Below are 22,123 nucleotides of genomic sequence, written 5' to 3' on the forward strand. Positions count from 1 at the left end.
TATAATCTGCTTAACAGATCTATTCATTTAAAAGGTGTACAACGCAAATGCCTTAACATTTTCTTTATACTAAAAGGAAGAACCTGGTCCTTGAGTAGTTCTGATATTTTGATTTTCACCACTACTGTGATTCAGATTTCAGCTGGAGGCCTTTATTGTAATTAAATTACATAATTATTTTGCATTTTTAAAAGATTGCCCTTGCTGAACTGTTTTGACAGGCAGCAATTTGGGCTGAAAAAGATTAGTCCATGAATGAGATGTTAAAAATACCTGTGTGATGAGAGAGGTTCTCCTGTCATTGTGAGGTCCTGTTATTGGTGTACAGGTATATTGGTGAATTTCTTTGAATTGTTGACCCTCCCTTCTGTGTCTGATCTGGCAGAGCTTGCACTGAGAGCATTGTGACATTTGTTACCCCTGATTTACTGCCTGGCGTTACCATAGGGATTTTGCTTGTATGTGCATTTGTTTTGTTTTCATTTAGGATTGTTGTGTCTGTTTACACTGTTTTGTTTTGCAATCGGATGAGGGTTAGCCATGGAAACCTCCAGTGTTAGTCAAAGTTAGGTTGTCTTGTTGGAGGTGAAGGGGTTAGGTCACCCTGGGAGCAATGATCCTGCCCTCATCTCAGTTTCCCTGGTGTTGCGGTAGATGACTGAGGATGATGAGTATTGACGTGGGCTGTGAGATTGCGTCCGGAGGGGGCTGGGGACTTCCCCGTGTTTGCACATCCAGGGCTATTGATTTGGGCCTCCTGTTCAATGGCTGTGGCCCTGGGGACTTGATCTGCTATGTGAAGCTGTGATGGGTGGGACATAGAGAGCCCGTTTAGACTTGGTATTAACATGAGGCCTGAGTGGACGGATTACAAGTGAACATTTCCAAGTACAAATCTGAATGCATCCAATGTGTCCTGAAAATGTCTTCATATCCAGTCAGAAAAAAACGCATCCATTGTGGCTTGGGGACACATGTGACCACATTCTTTGACATATGGGAAAAGGCATTACAAAACTCAGCTGACATCCTCTGATCCGCAGCAGTTTCACAGTATTTTTACACTTCCTACCTACCTTGAAGTTGCCATTCATTTTGTTTATGATGTGGTTGTATGCTGCCCTGAATGCCATATAACCACTCCAATATGGTTAGTATTTTCCCTGTTGATTATATAACCAGCAGAATGTCACCGAATTAAGAAAAACATTGACCTTTTTGTTTGCAACCATTGTTTACAACCCTTAAAATTTAAAGAATCGTCTTTATGGTCATGATTAAATCGCTTAATTAAACATATGTGCTGCCTAGCCATGAAGTGGAAATGCCAAAATTGTAAATCTGAAGAACACAAACATGAAGTGCACAAACATGTCAATGAATATATCCCAATATTATATAGCGTTACCTCTATAGTGTCCTCTCCAATAAAGGCAAAAATGGCCAAAAAATATTTTTAAAAAGAAAGGAAAAAAGACGTGTCTCCTGTGACCACATGAGATTGGATTCCCACACCCTATATTCAAAAATATAAAAATATTTTTTGACTGTACAGGTGTGTCAATGATGTCAATGTATTTGTGTGTGTTTTGGTGTGTGCATATGTCTATATGTGTCTGCAAGAGGCACACACACGTAGACTGTCACAGATGATTCAGAAAGAAGAAAAATCATAGATCTCAGTGATAATGTTTTGTGTTTTGGTCGTTTGCTGGTTTGCACCTTTTACTTCAGTCTCTCTATAAAATCAATCATTGAGTTGATCGGATTGATGGAATTAAAAATGCTGAGCTCTGTACCAAGCGTTAAAATGATAGCTATATAGAGTAATGCTAACGACCATGGTAAACTGAAAGATTAATGTGTGTTGTAGCATTACACTGGGAAATGCACTGGAAACTAAGCTTTCTTCATGATGCTATGAAGATTTTTACTATCGGTAAACATTAATGATATGACGATCAGTGGTATTATTGTTGGTGTTAGACATAACTGTATGTATGACACCTGATAGTGTAAATATACTGCTGGTCAGGAATGTTGCCACATGCATTCTCAAACGATAGTATCGGAATTGTGCGATCCACTCATGAAGACAGGTGTTCTGAAAAGGGTCACAGTGACACATCTTGAACAGATATGACGTCCTTGTGATTCAACTCCACATTTCAGATTAGCTATGGGGTTCAGCTGCTTTTTTGCCACCCCATTGGCCAGTCATAAGCCTGTTATGTATAATATGAAAATGACCCAATTCACATAGGTTCAACTCAACCTGCTAAGTATGCAATAGGCTCGTGATCATCTTAAAAGCATGTGTGGAAATTCACTTGATCCAGGGCTTTTCCATCTTTTATTATTTCAACATGATTGCCAAAGTGAACAGAGAGCAGGGTATATTTCCTCGGCTCTCTGGTTGCTATTTGAGCTCCTCAATCTGCTACTGGAAGGCTCAAGTCAAATTGCATGATGCTTTTATTAAGAACAAGCATCTTCATCTAATAACAGCCCCACTATCAAATTGGAGAAGTGCTGTCAACATCCTGAGCAATCAATGCCATCCATCCCCCACTCCCTAAGCAGCAGCCATTAACCCTTCTTGTTCTGGCATGCCTGGTCTCACTAAAATGGTGGCTGTACTCCAGGCATCTTTCTATAATGGCTGCATAGAATTACCCTCTGGCTATGCATCAACATTCAAGTGGGAGTATGTTGCGAGGTTTGCAATACAAGGTTATGCAAAGAATGTCAATTTACTGCAGATGAAAGGTTGTCCTTTTCAAAACCTGTGCGCTAAGAATTTAGTGTCCTCGCGTGAAGATCAACAGACTGCAATGGTGTGGCTGAGTGCGGCTGCTCATCTGAATTGGGAAAAGTTATACCTTATTATTATCCCTGATATGGCACTGGGCCAGTAGGTCATGTATGGCCTTAACGTGATTAGGCCACCCACCGGCTGGCCAGTTAACCTGCTAACAGCCTGAGAGGGAGACGGAGAGGAAACTAGGGCTGCTTAAATATATCAATTCTTCTGTTCATCCTCGTCCACACTGACAAACGTGCACATGTGCACATGTTCTATTTAAAAATGAAATCTAAAATGCAAGCTGGAAAAACAGGACCACTGTGTACACAAACTTTAAGAGACACGTCAATCATTTTATATCTCTTAATTATGACTTTTATGTGGGAAGCCAGCCCTTGTACAGCTCCATCATAAATGTAAGCAGGGTGTGGGAATATCTTTTTTTAAAGCAGTAATTTCTGGGTGGAGTGCTGGATGTGATGAAGGGGCTGAGGGGAATGATCATAAGGAGTGGTCCTAAAACATCACAATCCACTCTAACTTGACAAAAACTACATAGTGTTAACATTCCTCAGCTGACCAAGGTGCCAGATCAAGAGCTGACATGTCTTTTCATGATAAACAGCTTCCACGTTCCAATTACTGCCTTTTTTAACCATTGGGGGTAGAAGACAGCTTTTCTATAGATGCCGTTCATTTTTTTTTGTCTTATGACAGGCAACAGAAACTAACAGATCAGATTCTACAGTTTTTTACAACTGTTCCGTTAGTCCGAAAATATCAATTCATAAAAATAAATTAGACATAAACACAATATTTAGATTTCATGGAAAATTAAATGCATGGACATACAATGAATAAACTTGAAAATGTATGTATGGAAACATCTTGTGTTCCCCAAACAATCAGTTACAGCATTCATCTGTCTATGCTTCCCACAATATATGTTATTTCATTAATTTGGCATCATGACACAAATGATCCCGACTTGTATTTGATCTATTTCAGGCACATCAGAAACGGCTACTGCAGGAAGCCTATTCTAGCACTGGCTGGACCGTGTGCTCTCACTTCTGACCTTTGTTCTTTGTTGATGTCAGGAACACCTTGACCTCCCTGTCCCTTAGGGAGGTGCGTGTGTGTGCATGCATGTGCGTGTGTACATTTGGCTTATGTATAAACACAGTTGTGTTCCACTAAGAAATCCAAGGCCAGTAACTCACCACTTTGTGCCTGTTCTTTTGAAGTTACATTCAATTGTTGTGAGCTGCAAGTTAGTGTTAGACAACAGTATCAGTTAAATGGATTTATTCAGCATTATAAACAACTTTTTATTACAACATTAATGCCAAGGTTATTGTTGCTGCTGTAGGACACAGAACTTGACAGTTTTATGGAAAATTAGCAAAACACAAACATACCAACTGGCAAAGTGATGATGTTTTACATACCCTTTGTTTTGTGACTCAGGTGTCTTTTCCCACTGGTGAAAAAGCAATGGGAATGGATACAACCAATATTCACTCATAGGTCAAACCAGCTTCAACAGTCGCTCTGGCAATAATGCAAACATGAATTTATTTTGACAGTCTCGTTTGGAGCCTGCACCTTGTTCAGTGGACATTATGTTTTGCTCCTAGGTCTAAGAAGATTGACTAAGTGAAAGATGTAAATTTGTAATTGAAATTGTTAGTGCTCTGTTTGTTGGTTGTTTTCAGCGCATTTGTGAGATTGAAACTCCCAGTGGCAATTCAAAAGGTGGTTAGCCTGCTTTTTTCTTTGCAGGTTGACCTGTGTTTAAAGAAAATATATATTCCTGCTTATGTTGTTGTTACATGTTGGTGTAAAAGAAACTGCAAAAGAAATGAAAACGTAAAGCGTGTTGACCTCTGAGCCATTGAACAGAGATCATTCAGTGATTATAAAAGGTGCTGAATGCAAAGGTTTTTTTTTCATGCAAGAGCAAGCATTTGAGATTATATATGGCTTCAAACTGAATTATCTTCCGCTATAATCATTTATAGTGGTTAAAGGTTAACCGAGTTGTTGAAATTGTGAACAAAGGTCTATAAGACCTCCGAATGTACCATATACAGTATATTTACCTTCACATGATGGTCCTTTGGTAATCTGAATGACATACTATAGATCATGCAAGTTGACAGCAAAATGTATGATTGATAAGGACTGAGAGCAATAATTTTAAACCCAAGATAGAAGCTGAAAAGCAAAAACACTATTTCTTTTTCTGAAAATAGCCTTTCATCCTAATTCAGTGTTTAAACAATCTGAACAAAATGCATGTTTATACACACTGTATATAGCATTTCATAACAAAACGTTTCATACAATAAGAAGAATTTATCAATGATTTCTACTGTCTACTGTGTACCTTGAAGACATTTTAGTTTTAATGTGTGAAAGGAGATATTTCAGATATTAAATTGTGTCGTCGTCAGGCATAACTTAACCTATAAAACATACAGTTTGCAGTAGGTTTGCAACTCTGTGACTGATAAGTGTTTGTTTTGTGAAAATGGATGTTGACAACTGTTACTTATACAGCAAATGAGAGGGTGAAAATGACTTGCTCTCAAGGGCCTTGACAACCTTTGGCCCCTGCTCTCATTTCAGTCCATGTAATTGCCACTGACCAATGGGCTCCTGGTTGAAACTGGACCCCGGGCTGCAGCCATTAACGTCCCGTGCCAAACGGATCTTGTTTTGATTCCTGATGCTTTTATAGGTTTTGTCTTTAGGAGACATTCCTAGTCGGCACATACCGTGCACCCCTTTCTGCCCCTATTTTCCTTCCTTCCCGTCTTGTGGGGCCATTGCCACCCCCCACACTCACAAACATGCACACGGCCATGATCAACCTTTGCTCATGTGTGTGTATGCACATTCAGGCTACTGACCAGCCCACCCTCCCCTGGCCCCTCCTGACAGCCAGCTACACTCCATGAACTTGGCCACCCATCACAGCTGCATTAAGATTGAAGGATGGGGGGCCCTTGTATCCAGCTGGGTCGGAAGAAATGGATGGGGGCAGGGCAGGCCCAGATGCAGATGGTTTAGGTCAAATGGAGATGTTTGAGGATGAAGGGGGAGGGGGAAACGGGAGCTCTGGGGCACAATGACTCCAGAGGTTACGCCTTCAACCTCTGGAAAAATGCAGAATGTTGGCAGTTGTGGTAACTAATCTCAACTCTATGTTTTTGTCTGGACATGAACTTTCTGATCTATAGTTGCTGTTAAACTGATCAGATCTTTGTATACTCAAATTTTGAAAACTTTTTTGAGATTTCGAACTTCGACCAACACTTTTCAAGTGTTGATCGATGTTCAAAATCTATTCTATGCATTTGTAACTACTCGGATAATGGAACCAGGCCATTTATCCTGGTCAGTTGCTGCTGTGGAACTTTCTACATTGTCATGTTCTGTCACATCTTCTCTGTCCACATTCTGTCCTTTTCTCTACGGTAACGATCAAATAAAGATGAAATGTCCAAGATGTACCCCACCTATCGCCCTATGTCAGCTGCGATTGGCACAGCACCCCCCGCAACCCTCATGTGGAGGATAATTTGGTAGAAAATGGATGGATAATTAACTGCATTCATTTTTTAAGACTCATAGGTAATGAGCTGAGGACACTGCTGACTTTAAGCTTTGTCCATGTTTGTAACTACCTATTGTTTTCACTGACTTGATCTGTCTTGTTTCTTTTGTAGAATGGGAGTGCAGGCTGGGCAGATGAGGCTGACAGTAGCAGAGGGAGAGGAGAGGCCTCCAGAGACTTTGCAAAGGTCAGCACTTGGAATATTTGATTACTGAATGATAAGACATTGATTAACACCTTTGACTTGGTTACTTAATAACATTAGTGTTTATAAAAAAGAAAATGGAAATGGGCGTAAGTCGCCGAAGAAACCTCAGCAACGTCTTCTTTAAAGAACGAGCACTGACGAAGAGACAACGATATACAGAGACAAACTAAATGAACTATCCAAATGATTTCATGCAATTTCAAAACTGATTAAACTGTAAAAAGAAATGTCAGAAGTAATGTGTTGAGATGAAGGTTGAAGGTACACATAGCTGAATGGTGCATAACTGAAGCCTTTGTTTTCTCTTTTAGTTGTACGAGCTCGACAGTGACCCCAAAAGAAAGGAGTTTTTGGACGACCTCTTCACCTTCATGCAGAAAAGAGGTAAGAGTGCTCTGAAGATATGCATGTCATATTAAGAAGCAGCTGCATTTCCACTCTGCCAGTGCTGCCTTTGCTTGTGTTCTTTGTAGAAAAGATGTTCCTTCGCTTATGCTAGATTCCCAACTGTCTGGCATACACCTAAAATTAGTGGTTCTGCTGGGATTAAGGAGTGTTTCCTGAAATACCTTTACATGTTGAGAGTTTTGTGGAAATGGTTTGTCAGCGGGTTCCTGATTGAAACATCTGGATTTGCTCTTTGGTTTCAGACTATATATCCTGTTGACAATTTAATATACATTCCAAAATAAGGGCTTTGTGTGCATTCGAACAAGTACACATTACAGTATGAATGCAAATCACAGAAACGGAGACAAAATGAACCAAGCCAGCCAATGTCACCATAAAGCAAATTACAAGTAGAAGAAGACAACAAGGACAAATGTGGTGATAGTGAATGAAAAAGAGCAAGAGTGAGATGGGACTATGACATAATTTTTGCAAAGTAGCTTATTGCTTATATACAGTAAAATGCTAGAGAGGCATTTTGAGATTTTCACACTTGATTTTCCTAGAGTTTTAGGGCTCCCAACTTGCTGGTTTTGTGTGGATAAAAACATGTTTTCATATGCATTTGTGAAACAAAGCAAATTCCACTTGACTTCCATTTCTTCAGAAGCATTTCCTGCCTCACTGTGACGATTGGTTACTATTTTTACACAGAGCCTGGGATTTCACAATAGATTGTGTTTTTTTTAGGTGAATGGTGCATTTAGTGAAATGGTGCCACCTAAACTCAGTAAGGATAAAATAAACTCCATTGTGGCTTCAGTAGCCAATATGTCTCTGATTGTTTTATCTTTGTTTTGTCTGCTTTGCTGCAGATCAACTTAAAAAAAAACATGCTGCAACTCTCACTGGCCTTGAAATCCTTTTCTAATTCCCTTCCCAGGAGTTAAGGCCTTAAGAGGTCAGCAGGTGAGATCTGCCTCCGTTGATCCTTTGGTTGGACAGTATCAGAGCCAAGAGGATCTGGCAGTGGTCTAACTTATTTAGTTAACCAACAGCTGTGGAGGCTCAGCTGACCGCATGCTGATTTGACACTGCTTACAACACTCAAACAAGTGTGTTGCCAAGCGTGTAACATGACTTCAGCAATACCTCCCATTGTGAATCATCATGTTCTTACAGTAGTGCATACTTAACATTAGAATTTGTCACGCTCTGATGTGTGAGGATGATCTGGGAGTGAGTGCATGATTCATTCTTCATTATGTTTTGTCACAGGCTGTGATGAGTGAAGATGTTCGGCGAGTGTGTGTGTGTGGGCGGTCTCGTTCCCCCATTATGTTTCGTCGCACACTATGATGGGTGATATAGTATGTATGTGATTGTATATGTGATGCGTGGTATGTTTTGTCAGACTGTGACTGATGATGATGGTATGGTGCATACATGTGTGTAAATAGATCCATATGCATTGACATGCATGTGCGTGTGTATACCACACGAGCAGCAGCTTCAGAGTGTCTTGTGCTATAGTAGCACCCAGTAGTCTTGTTTGCCGGATGATGAATTAAGCAGAGTCAGAGAGAGGGAGGGACAGGATCTGTCAGGACCCTGTTAGCATCTCTGTCCATTTGCAGATGCTGGGAGTGGCTGACTGACCCTTTACTCACGCTGGTCAGACGGAGAAATCCATCAGGCTCACTAAAATACTACTTGACAGGAGATAACTAGCTGATAGCAGTTCAACATGTCACCATTGTTTTCACTACATTTACATTCACAAGAGACAGCAGAAAATGGGTTAATTTATTTCAGCGAACAATAACTTTTTTCTTAAGTTTCTGCCCTAATGTTTGTCACTTAGTTTTAAAAACTCAAAAATTAAGAAAAGGTTTATTCTTTAAATTATCTTCAAATCTTTGAATTAGACAATTAGAGTGTTTGTTTCAATAAATTGCATTTCCAGAGTGACATAGAATGAGTGCAATTGGAAGCAGCTTGTGTGGATCTGGCATGGATCATGTTCCTGTATCATCATTAGTACAAGTGACCAGTCGTGAGTGCAAGGGTCAGTGCTGGACAGAGGTTGTAACAAATGTAACTGTGTCTCCAGAGTGCTCATGTATAATGGACAGGTTTGAGTCAAAGAAAAAGAATAATGGTGGTAGTCTGGGTATTTCAAAAGATGGCCATAAAGGTACAATACACCAATCATGCTTGAAATATATAGGCAGCAACATTAACATTGGCATTGAGAACCTGATGCAGCCATGCTGTAGGTGTATAGGATATTGGTTCACCTTTCACCTCCAACACCTGTAAGACAAGAAGCACTTGGCTGATGACCTCTGCTTTTTCAAACCTTAGAGCTGAGTTCACACTAGACGACTTAAGAGTCGAAGGATTGCAGCGTGTCCCACATTACACAACGTTTTGTCACGTGATCACACTTTAAGTGGCAAACTCGGGGGTGAGGGAGGGAGCCACTCTACATGATCTCCAGGAGGAACCCTGACTAGTGTGTCACATCACGAAAACACATGAGAAGGGACACAGGGAATCGTGTAAACGGAGTGAATTTCGCTTTGTTTCATTTCTACATGCTTCTACATGTGTTTTTCGGTGTTGTAATTCTCTTCGATTTCCTCTTCCTCTTCTCTCTGATACACTACTGTTGTTTTCCTGTTTTAATATTTCACTCTCTTGATCAGCAACTATGCGAAGTTAAGTGAATTAATGATCCTTCTCATAATAATTAGTTGTTTGGTCCTTACATTTTTAGAAAAGGTTGAAAACTGTTGATAACCTCGAGATGAGGACGTCTTGAAATGTCTCTTTTTGTCCCCAAAATCCAGATTATTCCTTAAATCAGACAATATTCACATTTAAGATGTTGAAAAATCAGTGAACTTTTGAATATTTAAAAAATATATAAAATAAAAAATATACTCAAACTGATAATTATCAAAATATTTGCTTCTTAATTTAGCAATCAATTCATCATTGCAGCCTTAGTGTGAAGCAGGCTTTAATCACAACTGAACAAATTGTTTTGCACGTTTCCCCTTTATCTTTTTGTGTATGAGCTAAATGACAAGCCTGTCCTGGCATCCTGTAATTACTGTTTGTTTACTCCCCCTTCTTTGTTACTCTATAGTTACATGGACAATGATTGGTTTTTTTTTTTCCAAATGAATAACATCTAGTAAGCATTTGTATTATGTCACAATTTTAAAAGAGCAGATAAAATTGTTGCTGTAATAATAAAAATACTGCTCTCTGTATTTGACCGACCATACCTAGATAGTACTGCATGTTGTGGTGTGTGGCAGACGGTGAGGTGAAGTAGAATCCATCCATGGAATCTGCGGACAGAGAGACAAATGGTGAAGTGCTTTTCCCACCTCGCTGTGGGGGCCTCCAGGCCTTGAGAGGAAAGCAACAGCGGAAGGAAAACTTACAAGGGATTCCCATTTCCTGCCTGTGCGCTTCAAAACAGCCGTGTGTGTGTGTGTGTGTGTGTGTGTTAATGGTTTAGGAATTTTAGCAGCTGTCCTAAATCCTTTTTTTTTGCGTAAAGGGGCCCATTGTTGGCCTGTGCATTTAAGAAATGGTAGAAGACGTATATACCCTCTCTACTTTTACCTCTGTGTCGCTTGTGTCTTTGTTGACTTTTTGATATCAATTGATATCCCCATGTGTGCTTTCACCTCTGACTGATGGTTGCTTGTAGTTTCAGAGAACCTCAGCCTGATTCAAGTGGAGAATCTATGGAGGTGTGCTGCAGAAAGAAACCATTATCTTATTATGACTTAACATGTAAATATAATAAAAATGTCCTAGGGCTGTTCATGTTCAGAAAGAGCACATGGGTGGATAGTGCTAGCTTCCATACGTTGCATCAAGATTACTGTTCATCTTTTTTTCAGTACAGGTTTTGCTGTTTCACCCCCACTGGGAGCACAAAGAAAAGCTTTAAAATTGGCTTGATGCCATTAACCACCTCATAGATTTCAGTGAAGCAGATGGGTGATTGTTTGTTTTGGTTTGACACCCGGCGGCTTTCTCATCTGTGATGTGAGGTTGTGGAGCAGGAAGTGGGGTTGTGAAGAGATAGCGGAGGAGGTGGGAGCAGTAAGTGCGGCTGTGGGAGCCATGGGTTGCTCTTTATAAAGCCCAAAAAAAAGAGGAAGAAAATAAGAGTGATGCAGCCAACTGCCTGTCAGCGCTGTCCACTTGAGATGATTAATGGCCGCAGACTGTGATGGACAGAGACAGAGAAAGAGACGGACAGAGCGAGAGAGAGAGAGAGAGACTTCTGTTCTGTGAAATCACCAGTTAAGAAGGGTGGGTGTAACCGGGGGTTAAAACAAGTGTTTTATCTCCTCACGCTCCAGACAGAAAGCCTCCCATGTTGCAGTTAGCATGGACTAGATCCATCCCAGTGTGACACTCTTCATGGGAAGTGTAGATTCAGCTTAAAAAGGACCCCACGGTGTGATATCACGGCTTCTGAGTTATTTCAGGTGGAAATCCCCATGTAGAAGATTTAGGTCTGTTGATGGTCTGTTAATAAAGTGGTAAGCTGCACTTGATTGTGTCATTAAATCATAGTGACCTTGTTGGGGCTAGGAAAAAGTGTAATTGGAGGGAAGGTAGGTGAGATAGTAGATGTTGGTTTTCTTATCTCCACAATCAAACCCACCATTGGTGGCTCTGCTTTGTTTGTTCCTGTCAAGCGTCACAGAGTCTGCCAGTAATGATTTCAGCTGTAGCGAATGTGTATTTTGTTTGTTGTTGAGTTAAAATTGAGTTAAGCATATTGTCCTGTGAAATGGATTATTATTAAATAAAAAACTAAAAAAACTCTGCAGCCTTTATTTTGCCACAGACAAGATGAGGAATGTAGACCACTACTACCAAAACACAATGTGCATTACATTTTTAAATCTTTTATGTCCATTATGGTTTTTTTGTGGTGTGAAAAAAGTGGCCTCACAGTAGGACACTGGAGGAAGTTCCCTAACTGTATCCCTGAGACCAAGAGCTCTGTCCACACCAATTACACCATGAATGGGCTCTGGGGAATCCATGTATGCATTATATTACTCCCCTGGTCAGCCTCACACTGGCCCTCGTAACAGGCGGGCCCGTCTGTACAAACACCCCACTACAATAGGAACATTCTCTGGCTCTTTGATACAGCCCATTTTCCTTTTGGTGACACCACACAACTTCTGGAAAATGGCAGAAGCTGGTTGGTTTAAAACAGTGGGTATTGCAGCCCCGTTTAGTCAGCAAAACAATTTTAATTACAGACCAATTATTTGACCTTTAAACAAAATTTGTTTGTACATTTAATGTAAACACATTATTTGCAAAATAAATCAACTTAATCAAAGTAAGTTGTAAGATGCTTTTCTCCAATATTAATGTTGTTTTCCAGAACCAAGATTGTACCAATAAGTTGTTGTTAGGAAAATTACATTTTGTCTCTGTTTCTGTCCTCCTCCTTTGCCTTCACCCCATTCTCCTTCGCCTCTGTTTATTGTGCTACAGTTACAACCACTGAAACTTGATAACACCATGGGGGATAGGGGCGGAGGCCCATGCTGTGGCCTGCTTGGTGAGGCCAGGGGGAGGAGGGGTTGGATTAAGGGGCCTCCTGTCCAACATGGGATGATTAATGATCTCCATATAAGTGGGGGCCAACCTTTTTGATAGGGCAGCGTTGAAGGATGACAGACAAGGGAGTGACAGTCGCGTGTCTCTATGTGTGAAAAGGGTGAAAAGAGTGGATGAAGGATGAAGAGAGCAGACATGGAAACCACAGTAGGAGACAAGGGCAGACGGGGGGGTGCCAGGTTGAGTAAAGGGAGGTTAAGGGAGGCATCTGCCAGCTTGTGTTGGGGAAAAAAGACCACACTCTTTAATTTCCCCTTAAAAGTCCCTTGTCGGTGGCTGAGGCTGGACAAGTTCTCCTACCAGACAGAAAGATAATCAGGTAGAACTGGTAGCAAAGGGCCTCTTCTCAGGAAATGGTGGGGACCCAAATGATACACATCCCAACCACTGCTTTCTAATCATTGTCCCAAAGCAGAATTGCAGTTCTCATTGGACACATCCTTTCCTGCATTTGTGATCAAAGATTGTATGGTTACTGTGAGAAACTTATTTAGGGCTGAGATTATTGTTGCCTTCTGTAAACTCCACCCAAAGGCTAGCAAATTACAGCCCGTTGCTTAAAAAGCAAGCACAACTTAATAGTTATACAATTCCTTCATGACATGGACGAGACGTTTGTGTCTCTTCCACTTTCTGTCTCTTGATCCCAACCCCCAGCCAGCACCGCTTCCTCTTTATTTCCTCACTCATTTAGCCCGGCTGCTTTACAGCCAGGATTGCCACTGTGCTGTCCATCTTTAATTACGACCATACTGTACAGGGATTAAAGTCTCTAAGCTGCAGAGCTGAAAGATTCTTAATCACCATGCTCATAAGTAACTGATCAGGGACGATGACCAGTGCAGGCCTCATGCTTCATGCTTCCGAGCAAGGTCATCTGTCAGGGTAAAAATATCACTGGCTGTTCAGTTCATCCATGCATCTCATTAAGTCCTCAACTTAGTGCATTTGCACATACTGTACAACACAGACAGGGCAATCAGACACTCAACTGGGAAATGCGTTGATGGTAAAAGGCCAGCGTGACAAAACAGTGACAGACTAAAACATTTCAAGGCACACACAAAAAATAATCCTGGATGGAAGGCTAGATAGGGCAGGCCTAAAAATGCTGATGCAATATTCAATTAGAATAATGGCAGTAGTAAATAGACAAATTCAATAAGTACTATTTCAATTGTAAAACCAGTGTTATTTCCCTATGTTATTTGACTTATTTAACTTATTAAATGAGATATTTGCTTTTTCCCCACTTTCAACTATCACATAGCCGTTCCCGCAGGCAATTCTCAAATGTCTCGAACAAATGTCCCACAACTTTTGCTATCTCTGCATATCTGTGTGTCTTGCTTTTCCATCTGTGTCCTGTGTGTGCTCTTAAAGCAATGTTTCCTGGCCCCCTCGTCCCTGTGATGGATGGTATGAAATGCATTACAGCCCCCAGAGGAGCCCTATACCAGTACAATAGCTCTGAGCTCACTTCCAGTGCTGGTCTGCAGCAGTATTGCATAAGCCACGCAGTAACATATCTGAGTGCAAAGGGGCCTAGTGGAAAACATGATACTTGATTTGAAGGAAGAAATGGACGTGACACACAGCCACTATTGCCACTTTCCAGTGGCATTTTCATTGATGTGTATAATGTTGCATACATGTCAGGTCATTGCATTATTCCTTTAATGACGCGTGATTCCACTTTGTAAGGTTTTAAGTGTTCAAAAACCTCGGGTGAGGTCTTCTAAGCATTCTTGAATCTCTTCTCAATCAATTGTTTGTAATGTGGGAGTCGAAGCATATTCCGCTGTTGACCTAATTTTAAGTCACTTTGCATTAAGAGCATCAGCTAAATCCCTGAAAGCTAAATGTATGGCCCACTGTCATGGATTCCAAAGGCCAAAAGTAATTAGCATTGATGGGAGTTAAAATTTCCGAGATGAGTGAACAACCCCCCCCAGCAATCTCTTTCCCCGTTTCAACATATTCCTTTTTCTCCTCGGCTTATAGCAGCTCATGTCTCCTGTATTGATCAGTGGCGCTGGTCCCCAAATGGGGTTTGTCAGTTGATGGCTTTATCTGTCAGTGCAGGGTGTCCATTGATTGAAGCAGTTAGCTGTGTGCTATAAGACTCACTGGAAGGACGAGAGAGAGCACACGTCTGTCAATGCTGCACCTGCCACTGAAGACGTCACTGTCACCTACTTATTCTTTAAAACCACAATAACAGCAGTGGAGTGACAGCAGCTAGTAGGGCTGAATGAATCAGGGGACCTATTGTGATATTTTGATGGCGATTTGATTAGCTCACATTAATAAACGTAATTTTATTTATTTATCATGTGTGTTCATCAGTCTTTCCATTATTGTTATTTTATGTGAATAAGTTGATTGCTTCACCTTTTGATACATTCAGAATATTACGCTTCCCTGTTACCTTCTCTCTCACACACACTCTCTCTTTCTTTCTCTTTCTCTTTCGCTCTCTTTCTCGTTTTTTTTAAACCACAGTTCCAGGCTTCTTGAGTGGAAAGAGTTAACCCTGACCATTGTGGCTTAATAACATGAATCTGCAGTGAATGTGAGAGCCCCTTCCTCTATTATTCAGCGAACATACCGTTGTCATGTCGCTGTGACATACATTCTTAACATTTCTGCAAAGATCATAGATGGCTGTTTACAGGAGCAAACTGTTGGGTTGCTTTTCTCCCACTTGATCCTCCACACAGATATGAATATAGAACAGGGGTCAACCATTATGTAGTGTCTAATGCTGTAGACATGAACATTTCTTCTTCTTTCTTCGTTATTCAAAAGCATGCTGAACATGTAATTGACTGGATTGTTCTTTTATATCACCCTCTTCAATTTGAAGTTTTAAATAAGGTGTGTAAATGTATGCCTGGTAAATCCTCTTTTGCTCTTGTATCATTTTCACTTTGCCAAAATATGCTTTTAGACCAATTTCTTTTATCTTAAAAGCCGGCTGAAATTAGTAGAGATACACTGTGCGTCACATGGAGGGGTGAGGTACTCTTGGATATGATAATGTTATGGTAAGGTTTATTTCAAATCTGTATATATTTCAATATGTTCAAAAAGTTATCTCTTGGAAAAAACATCAGTTTATGTAGAGCAGAACAATAATTATAATTATGGTATTATAGCAGCAAAAAGAGTGAAGACGGTGCTCTCTTGACAGTAAGAAGACCTCACCAGAAGTGTGCAGTGAGGATGTGGACATACTGAATGCATAGCTGGTTTATGAGCAGTGCTCGTTTTTTTGTGACGACATATGACCTGTGGTGCTGAAAACATCAAGTCATTAGAAGAATTTGTATTTTTATCATCTGATTGATTTGTCGTGAAGCGTCCGGAATGCCCTCCTCACAATAAGACACTCAGAGCACTGCCCTCTGGCTACTGCATCAACCACCTGCAGTTTTTCACCGAACAACTAAATGTTTACTGAAGACAAACATTCCCAGATACTGGTTGGTTACCTTCAAAATATGGCAGCAGGGTGGAGTCATTTAACCATATACACGACAAGAGGAATAACCTGAAACTCTAGTGTCTCGATGCATAAACATACAAGAACAAAAGAGCAGAGAAGTCCAAGTCAGACATCTATCAAGTTAATTAAGTCAATCAGATTTCCATCTGTATAATATCCACTGCCTCTAAAAGATGATGCCATTGTATCACTATCTGTTGTAAAATATTGGTTTACCTGCCCAGCAAAGCAGTCGGGGTCCAGTTTCTATATGAACAATTATTTTGACTAATATGAACAGACATCCTGGGAAGAAATCAACAGTTTCCTTGTCTGGTTTACATCTCTCCCATGTCACACACTCTTTCTGAGATCCTCCAGATATTGAAAGACTGGTGACCCTGTTTAAACATGTAGCATACGACACATTCATTCAACCATCTCACTGTCCAAATTCATGAACCCGTCTTCGTATTGGTGTTGATTGGGGTCTGGTTAGCTGATCTGCTTTGGTCTCTGTGCATTGAGGGGACTTGGGTTACAGTTAGAGAGGCCATCTCACTTTTCACGCCGTCCAACCTTTTCAATCCCCCTCCCCCTCCATTTCACCAGGTGACCCATCTTCATGGCCCGCGGAGAAGGAGTCATATTTCTCTCTCTTTTTCTGTCTTTCTCATCTATTCATCTCTTTATCTTTTATTCCAAGACGCCTCGACAAGGTTGGACTAAATTGTTTTAAAGATGTATAATCCTTTTAAAAGTGCATCTAGCTTCTCAAAGCAGAGATTTATTGCAAAATTGCACTTGACAAACATCAAATCGTGTGGTGGAAGTTCTAATAGTGTCATTATTTGTAGTTCAACTCTCCCCAGCGTGAAAACAGCACCCGCTGAGATTTACAGCTTTTGGCTGTTGTTTGGACCCTTGCCAAGTTTGCAATGTTTTACGCCACAGGCTAAAGGCAAAGACGGCACACAGAGGACAGCTCCTTAAACACACTGGCTGGCTGCTTACTGTAATCATTTTTACTTAACCCTAGAACACTATCGCTCAAATTCAAAACACCATCACTAACGCCGGGTGATTTTTACCCAAGATAATAAATACACCCAATAAAAAGTACTTGTCATCAAAATATATCAAAACGTGACAATACGTGACAAATTTGAGTCGTGTTCTAATATTTTAAATTGTGTCATGTCTAACAAAATGAAAGAAAAGCATCATGAGGGGACCATGTAAAAATGCGCCAAAATTATTGGAAAATTAGGAATTTGGGAACAAAAAAAATTCCCCCAAAAAAGAATAAAGATGAAAATTTGGTTTTCATGAAAATCACACAAATGTATTTGCACGAGGCAATGGTGTTCTAGGGTTAAGAGCTATTCTTTGCTTCTTTGTGTATCTATTCTATATCTATAGATAGAGATTTTGGAGAAGGTATTACTCCATACTAAATGGAAATGTATTATTATACTGCAGATATACTTGATCCAGATTAATCACGTTTTTCACATTATGGTTAAGTACAGTCGACAGAAGCAAAGTCATTCATTCTTTGTCTTTCCTGTCTTGCCTCTCTTTGTTTGTCTCTGTGCCTTTCTCCCTCTGTCAATCCACATTAATTGCACTTTATTGACATGACGTGAAAGAAACCTATGCAGCCAGTGCTATAGAGCATATCGACCAACATGTTGGATGACTGTTCCTGCCTTCCCTCCTCTCTCCCTCCATCAGCTGTGGCATGAGCTTCATGCTTGGAATAGCAATGTATCTGTAGCGTAACGTTACAGCGTTACAGCACTTGATATGAATTGGTCCATCAGGCGAGTGGTGGCTCTGCCTGGACTAAAGATAGCAAATTCCACGCACTCAAGGCTTTTTTACCTTTTATGTCCTTGGTCATGCATCAAAAATAAAACAAACATGCCCCAGCATAGAGCAGGGTCCTGACAATATGCTGCCCTGACTTATGAACATATAAACTAAACAGCCAGGGGCTGCCCGACATAAAGTAAACTTCCAGCATGTGGAGCCCAGACACCCGTCTCTTCTGTCAGTGTCTTTTCCCTTGCTGTTAGTGAAGGGTTTGGGCTGCTCTGTTGTGATGGTTCTAAAATTAAAAAAAATACTAAATACCTCAGGGTGGATCAAAACACATCGACGTCACTTCGGTGACGGTTTCCTAAACTGAGGATGTTGTATGTAATATAATATTATCTAGACTTACACAAAAATTCACCCCCCCCCCCAACACTTGATTGTGTTGAGAAGGAATTCTTTGAAATTAGAGCTTCTTGTACTAGTTCAAAACCAGCAGTTTTCAGTGGTGCTGTTTATGCTGTCAAACAATGTTATAATCCCACCACACTTTAATACAGAATTTGTAGCCGACAGCAAATGATTTACTGATTTAGGATTAGAGATTCACAGTTGCAGTTGTTCCAATGACCATCGTGAATTTAATACAAGTAAGCTGAGGAAATGGTCCAGACAGTAAGATGTCATTCAGCTTTTGGTCTGATCATACATGTAGATTTGGTGGCTGCCGAAGCGACGAGGAGGAGGAGGAGGTGGTGTTAGGCGTGGGTGGCTGGCTTGTGGGTGCTCTGAGAGGACTCAGACACTGCCGTGAAGCCAGGGGCTGTTTGTGTTGGCTGACACCTTCCTTACAGCAGTAATCCAGTCTTTCTTCAGCTGGCTGGCTACTACACCTCCCCCTTCCTTCATTCCATCCTCCCTTCCCTATCTCGTAAAAGGAAGCAAAATATCTCTCCTAAAGCCTATTTTCTTATCTTTTTCTCTCTCCGTGGCTCTATTTGTGTCAGTAGTTGTGTTACTAGTCACACCCCCCCCCCCCACCCCAATTTTTTATTTTTTTAAAATTCCAACTGAATAATCTTCCATTTAATCACCACAATTAAATCACCCAAACAGTGTGAAGATGTGTTGTTTCCTCCTCTTAGTCTAATTTTTCGTCTTCTTTCACTGTAGATGCTAGTGAAACCTCACACCCAACCGACTCTCATTCAGTAAAAAATTCATTTCCTGTGTGTCGTCCGCTGGAAGGCTGTCGCTTCTGTAACTTAATTATTTAAAAAAAATGTCCATCATGTGAAGTCAGCGATATTTAATTTACCACCACTGGCGTCAGGGACACCCAATTGATTTATTATAGAGACTCTTTAATGTGAACAGCTGTTTCCTGCTAAAAGTAGGTCAGGGGTCAAATAAAACAACCTCTTTTTTTGTCCGCACATTGAGATGGAAAGATGGGACAGTGGCATGAGAGGGAAATGTTTGATTCTGTCTGTTTTTACCACTGGTTTGGTCAAGTTATCTATGTCTAATAAATGTCTCTGAAAAGATCAGTGGCTTTTTTTTCTCGATTAGTGTTAAACTTAACAATTGGATTTTTAAGAATGTGTTTTGTGTGCTGTGTGTCAGTTAAGAATTGTATTTCCCCCCTTTGTGCGAATGCTGTAAATGACTTTTACCCATCTGGGAAATCATCACAGGCATGGCATTTATCAAATATAAAGATAATTGATCATCTGCTGAGAATTTCAGCTCTGCTATCCAATATCAGAGTTCGATATTTCCAGTCTTGGTCAAACTTAAGACAGGGAATCTGTCTCTATTTTTTTTTTTTTTTTTTTTTAACTGTCCGTGTCAGTTAGACTCATTGCTCTTTTTCTCCTCTGTCAGACTGTGTATCTATATCTCTTATCATTTGAAGTCTAGCCATTTGAAGGCTGGCTGTGTGGCTCTAGTGTTCACAGTGGAAGTCAGAGGAAAGACTTAGGGAGTGGTTCAGGGGCCCTCAGCCGTGGCACTTCCCACCAGTGTGACCTCTGACCCCTGGTGCCATTAATCACTAGGCTCCTGATGGCCCTGTCCCTGGGGGAAAATCAGTCCGGGGCAAAGGATGATGGGAGGTGAAGCCTGCAGCCAATTACAGATTGGCTCAGAGTAGCCAAGTAGACAAATCATGGCCTTACAGAGAAATGAAATACCCAATAGTTGCCTACTTGAGGCCTGTATGGCCGACTGCCATGAAGCACTCTTGTATCAGTGATTCTTGAGTTGTCTTGGCTAAAGAGAAGAAAGCAATAGGTGTTCAGTGGCAACCGTAAAAAATGAAGGACAGAGTGCATAAAGTAGTCCAGAGAGGCAGAGGAGTTGTACTGCTGTGATCAAAAGGGATGTTTTCTGCTCGTCTAATTAAGCCTGTTAGAGCTAAATGTCTGCAGGGTTGGAAATGGAGCAGATGTTAGACACCAAAGGCAGGCGGCACGTTTATTCTCTTGAATTAGGGAAATCTCTGGGTAACTGCCCAAGTGTTGGTAATGTGATTTTTGGTCAATTATGGTATTATCAAAGGTGCTTTCCCAGTGCTTTCATATGTGGTCAAGCCAACTAATTAATACTGTTTTAGGTTTCATTATGATTTCCTCTCTCACACACATATAGTTCTCTTGTGTGTCATGTACAATACATTTTCCTATGTGTTCTTTTGCAAAACGGCTTTTCGTAAATGTGTTAAATCTGCTGTTGACGTGACAGCAGATGCTGATGAAGAGTGGAATAAAAGCATGGGCATGGATTAAAGCCTAACTAACTGCTGGCCTGTCACTATGGGGCCAGTGCTGTTGTGTCTCATTGTTCACAACCAGGCTAGTATGAAAACATGGCTTCCTGCTGACCTGCAGTTTAATTCACACATCAATAACCCCTGGCTGATCTCTGACCCTCCTAGTTGTACTAATTGTTTGATGCAGGATTGATGCTCAATGCTGCATTAAAGAACTGACGAGGCGTTGGCAGCAAAGAATGCCTGGTGCTCTGCTGCACTTTGTGCTCTGGAAACGTTGCTGTTGTCCACATGACAATACACATGTCTTGTTTTCAGGCTGACATGAATGTGAAATTTGTGTATTACACTGTGTTCTATTGTGACAATTACTTGCTGTTATTTTTGTAAAGGGACTACTATATACTTTTAACCTGATGATTTTAAATGGGCGTATTTTCTGTCTAAAATGTAATAACTTCAGTCCATCAAATCCTATTTGCATGAATGTTGCTGACTTCTGAAGGTCCAACAACAAATATATTATTATTCAGTGAAAAAACTAATTATAGTGCTGTATTGGGTCTCAAAATGTCTATAACATATCAAGGATAAGAGAATAGTCTTTCAAAATTCATAATAATCCTTTTCCTTTCAATTTAGAGAAGTGGCACTCCAGACACATTTGTGCCCTTATGAAGACTATCAAGTCGAATCGCCTTGGCTTTTAACTGTAAAGATATCCACGAGTTAAGGACTTTTATATTTTTTCTACATCCATGTGCCATGTGTTAGTCCCCTGCACGTGGCTTAAAGACGCGTTGCTAATTTAAGAAAATGAATCGGGGCTAATCTTCATGGCCTGATCTCACTGCTATTCTACAAAGTCATTAATGAGTCCAATTCCGGGTTAAGAGCAGCCTGTGGAGGGGCTGGAGGATTGGTTGGCATTAACTATGAGGGCAGATCTGTACGACTCCCCCTGTGTTGAGCCCAGCAGCACTAACAGCAGAGGGGTGTGGATTTAGTCAGTGCAATCCTCTAAATGAGCTTCATTATACTGGCCTATCCAGGAGCCCCCCCCCCCCACCTACCACTGCACATGGATTAGCAGGTTGTCACAATCCCTAGTCCCCGCCTCCCACTCCATGCGCACACTGTTGCACATTGCACTTTTTGATTCTGTTGCATACAGCGAGACCCCCCCCCCTCATTGTCTCTCCCCCCCCCCCCCCCCCCCCCGGCCTCCACCACACACGCTCCCTGCAAGCTTCACTGCAGATAAGCTGTTGACAAGATTAATGCATCTGTATCAAAAGTCTAGAGCCGCTTTGCTTTGTGTTGTT

General features: G+C 40.9%; 1 protein-coding gene across 1 annotated transcript in view; it reads left to right on the forward strand.

Annotated features, from left to right (window-relative positions):
• Positions 1-22,123, forward strand: part of LOC310937050 (AT-rich interactive domain-containing protein 3B) — a gene marked incomplete at both ends in the record, with an annotated part of 44,721 nt that overhangs the window by 17,493 nt on the left and 5,105 nt on the right. Inside the window, 2 exons of the mRNA XM_083901242.1 lie at positions 6,544-6,618; positions 6,951-7,023. Coding sequence (XP_083757368.1) covers positions 6,544-6,618; positions 6,951-7,023 — 148 coding nt within the window. The remainder of the gene's footprint in view (positions 1-6,543; positions 6,619-6,950; positions 7,024-22,123) is intronic.

Source organism: Microchirus variegatus, assembly GCF_963457635.1.
Source record: "Microchirus variegatus genome assembly, chromosome: 14".
Lineage (NCBI taxonomy): Eukaryota > Metazoa > Chordata > Actinopteri > Pleuronectiformes > Soleidae > Microchirus > Microchirus variegatus.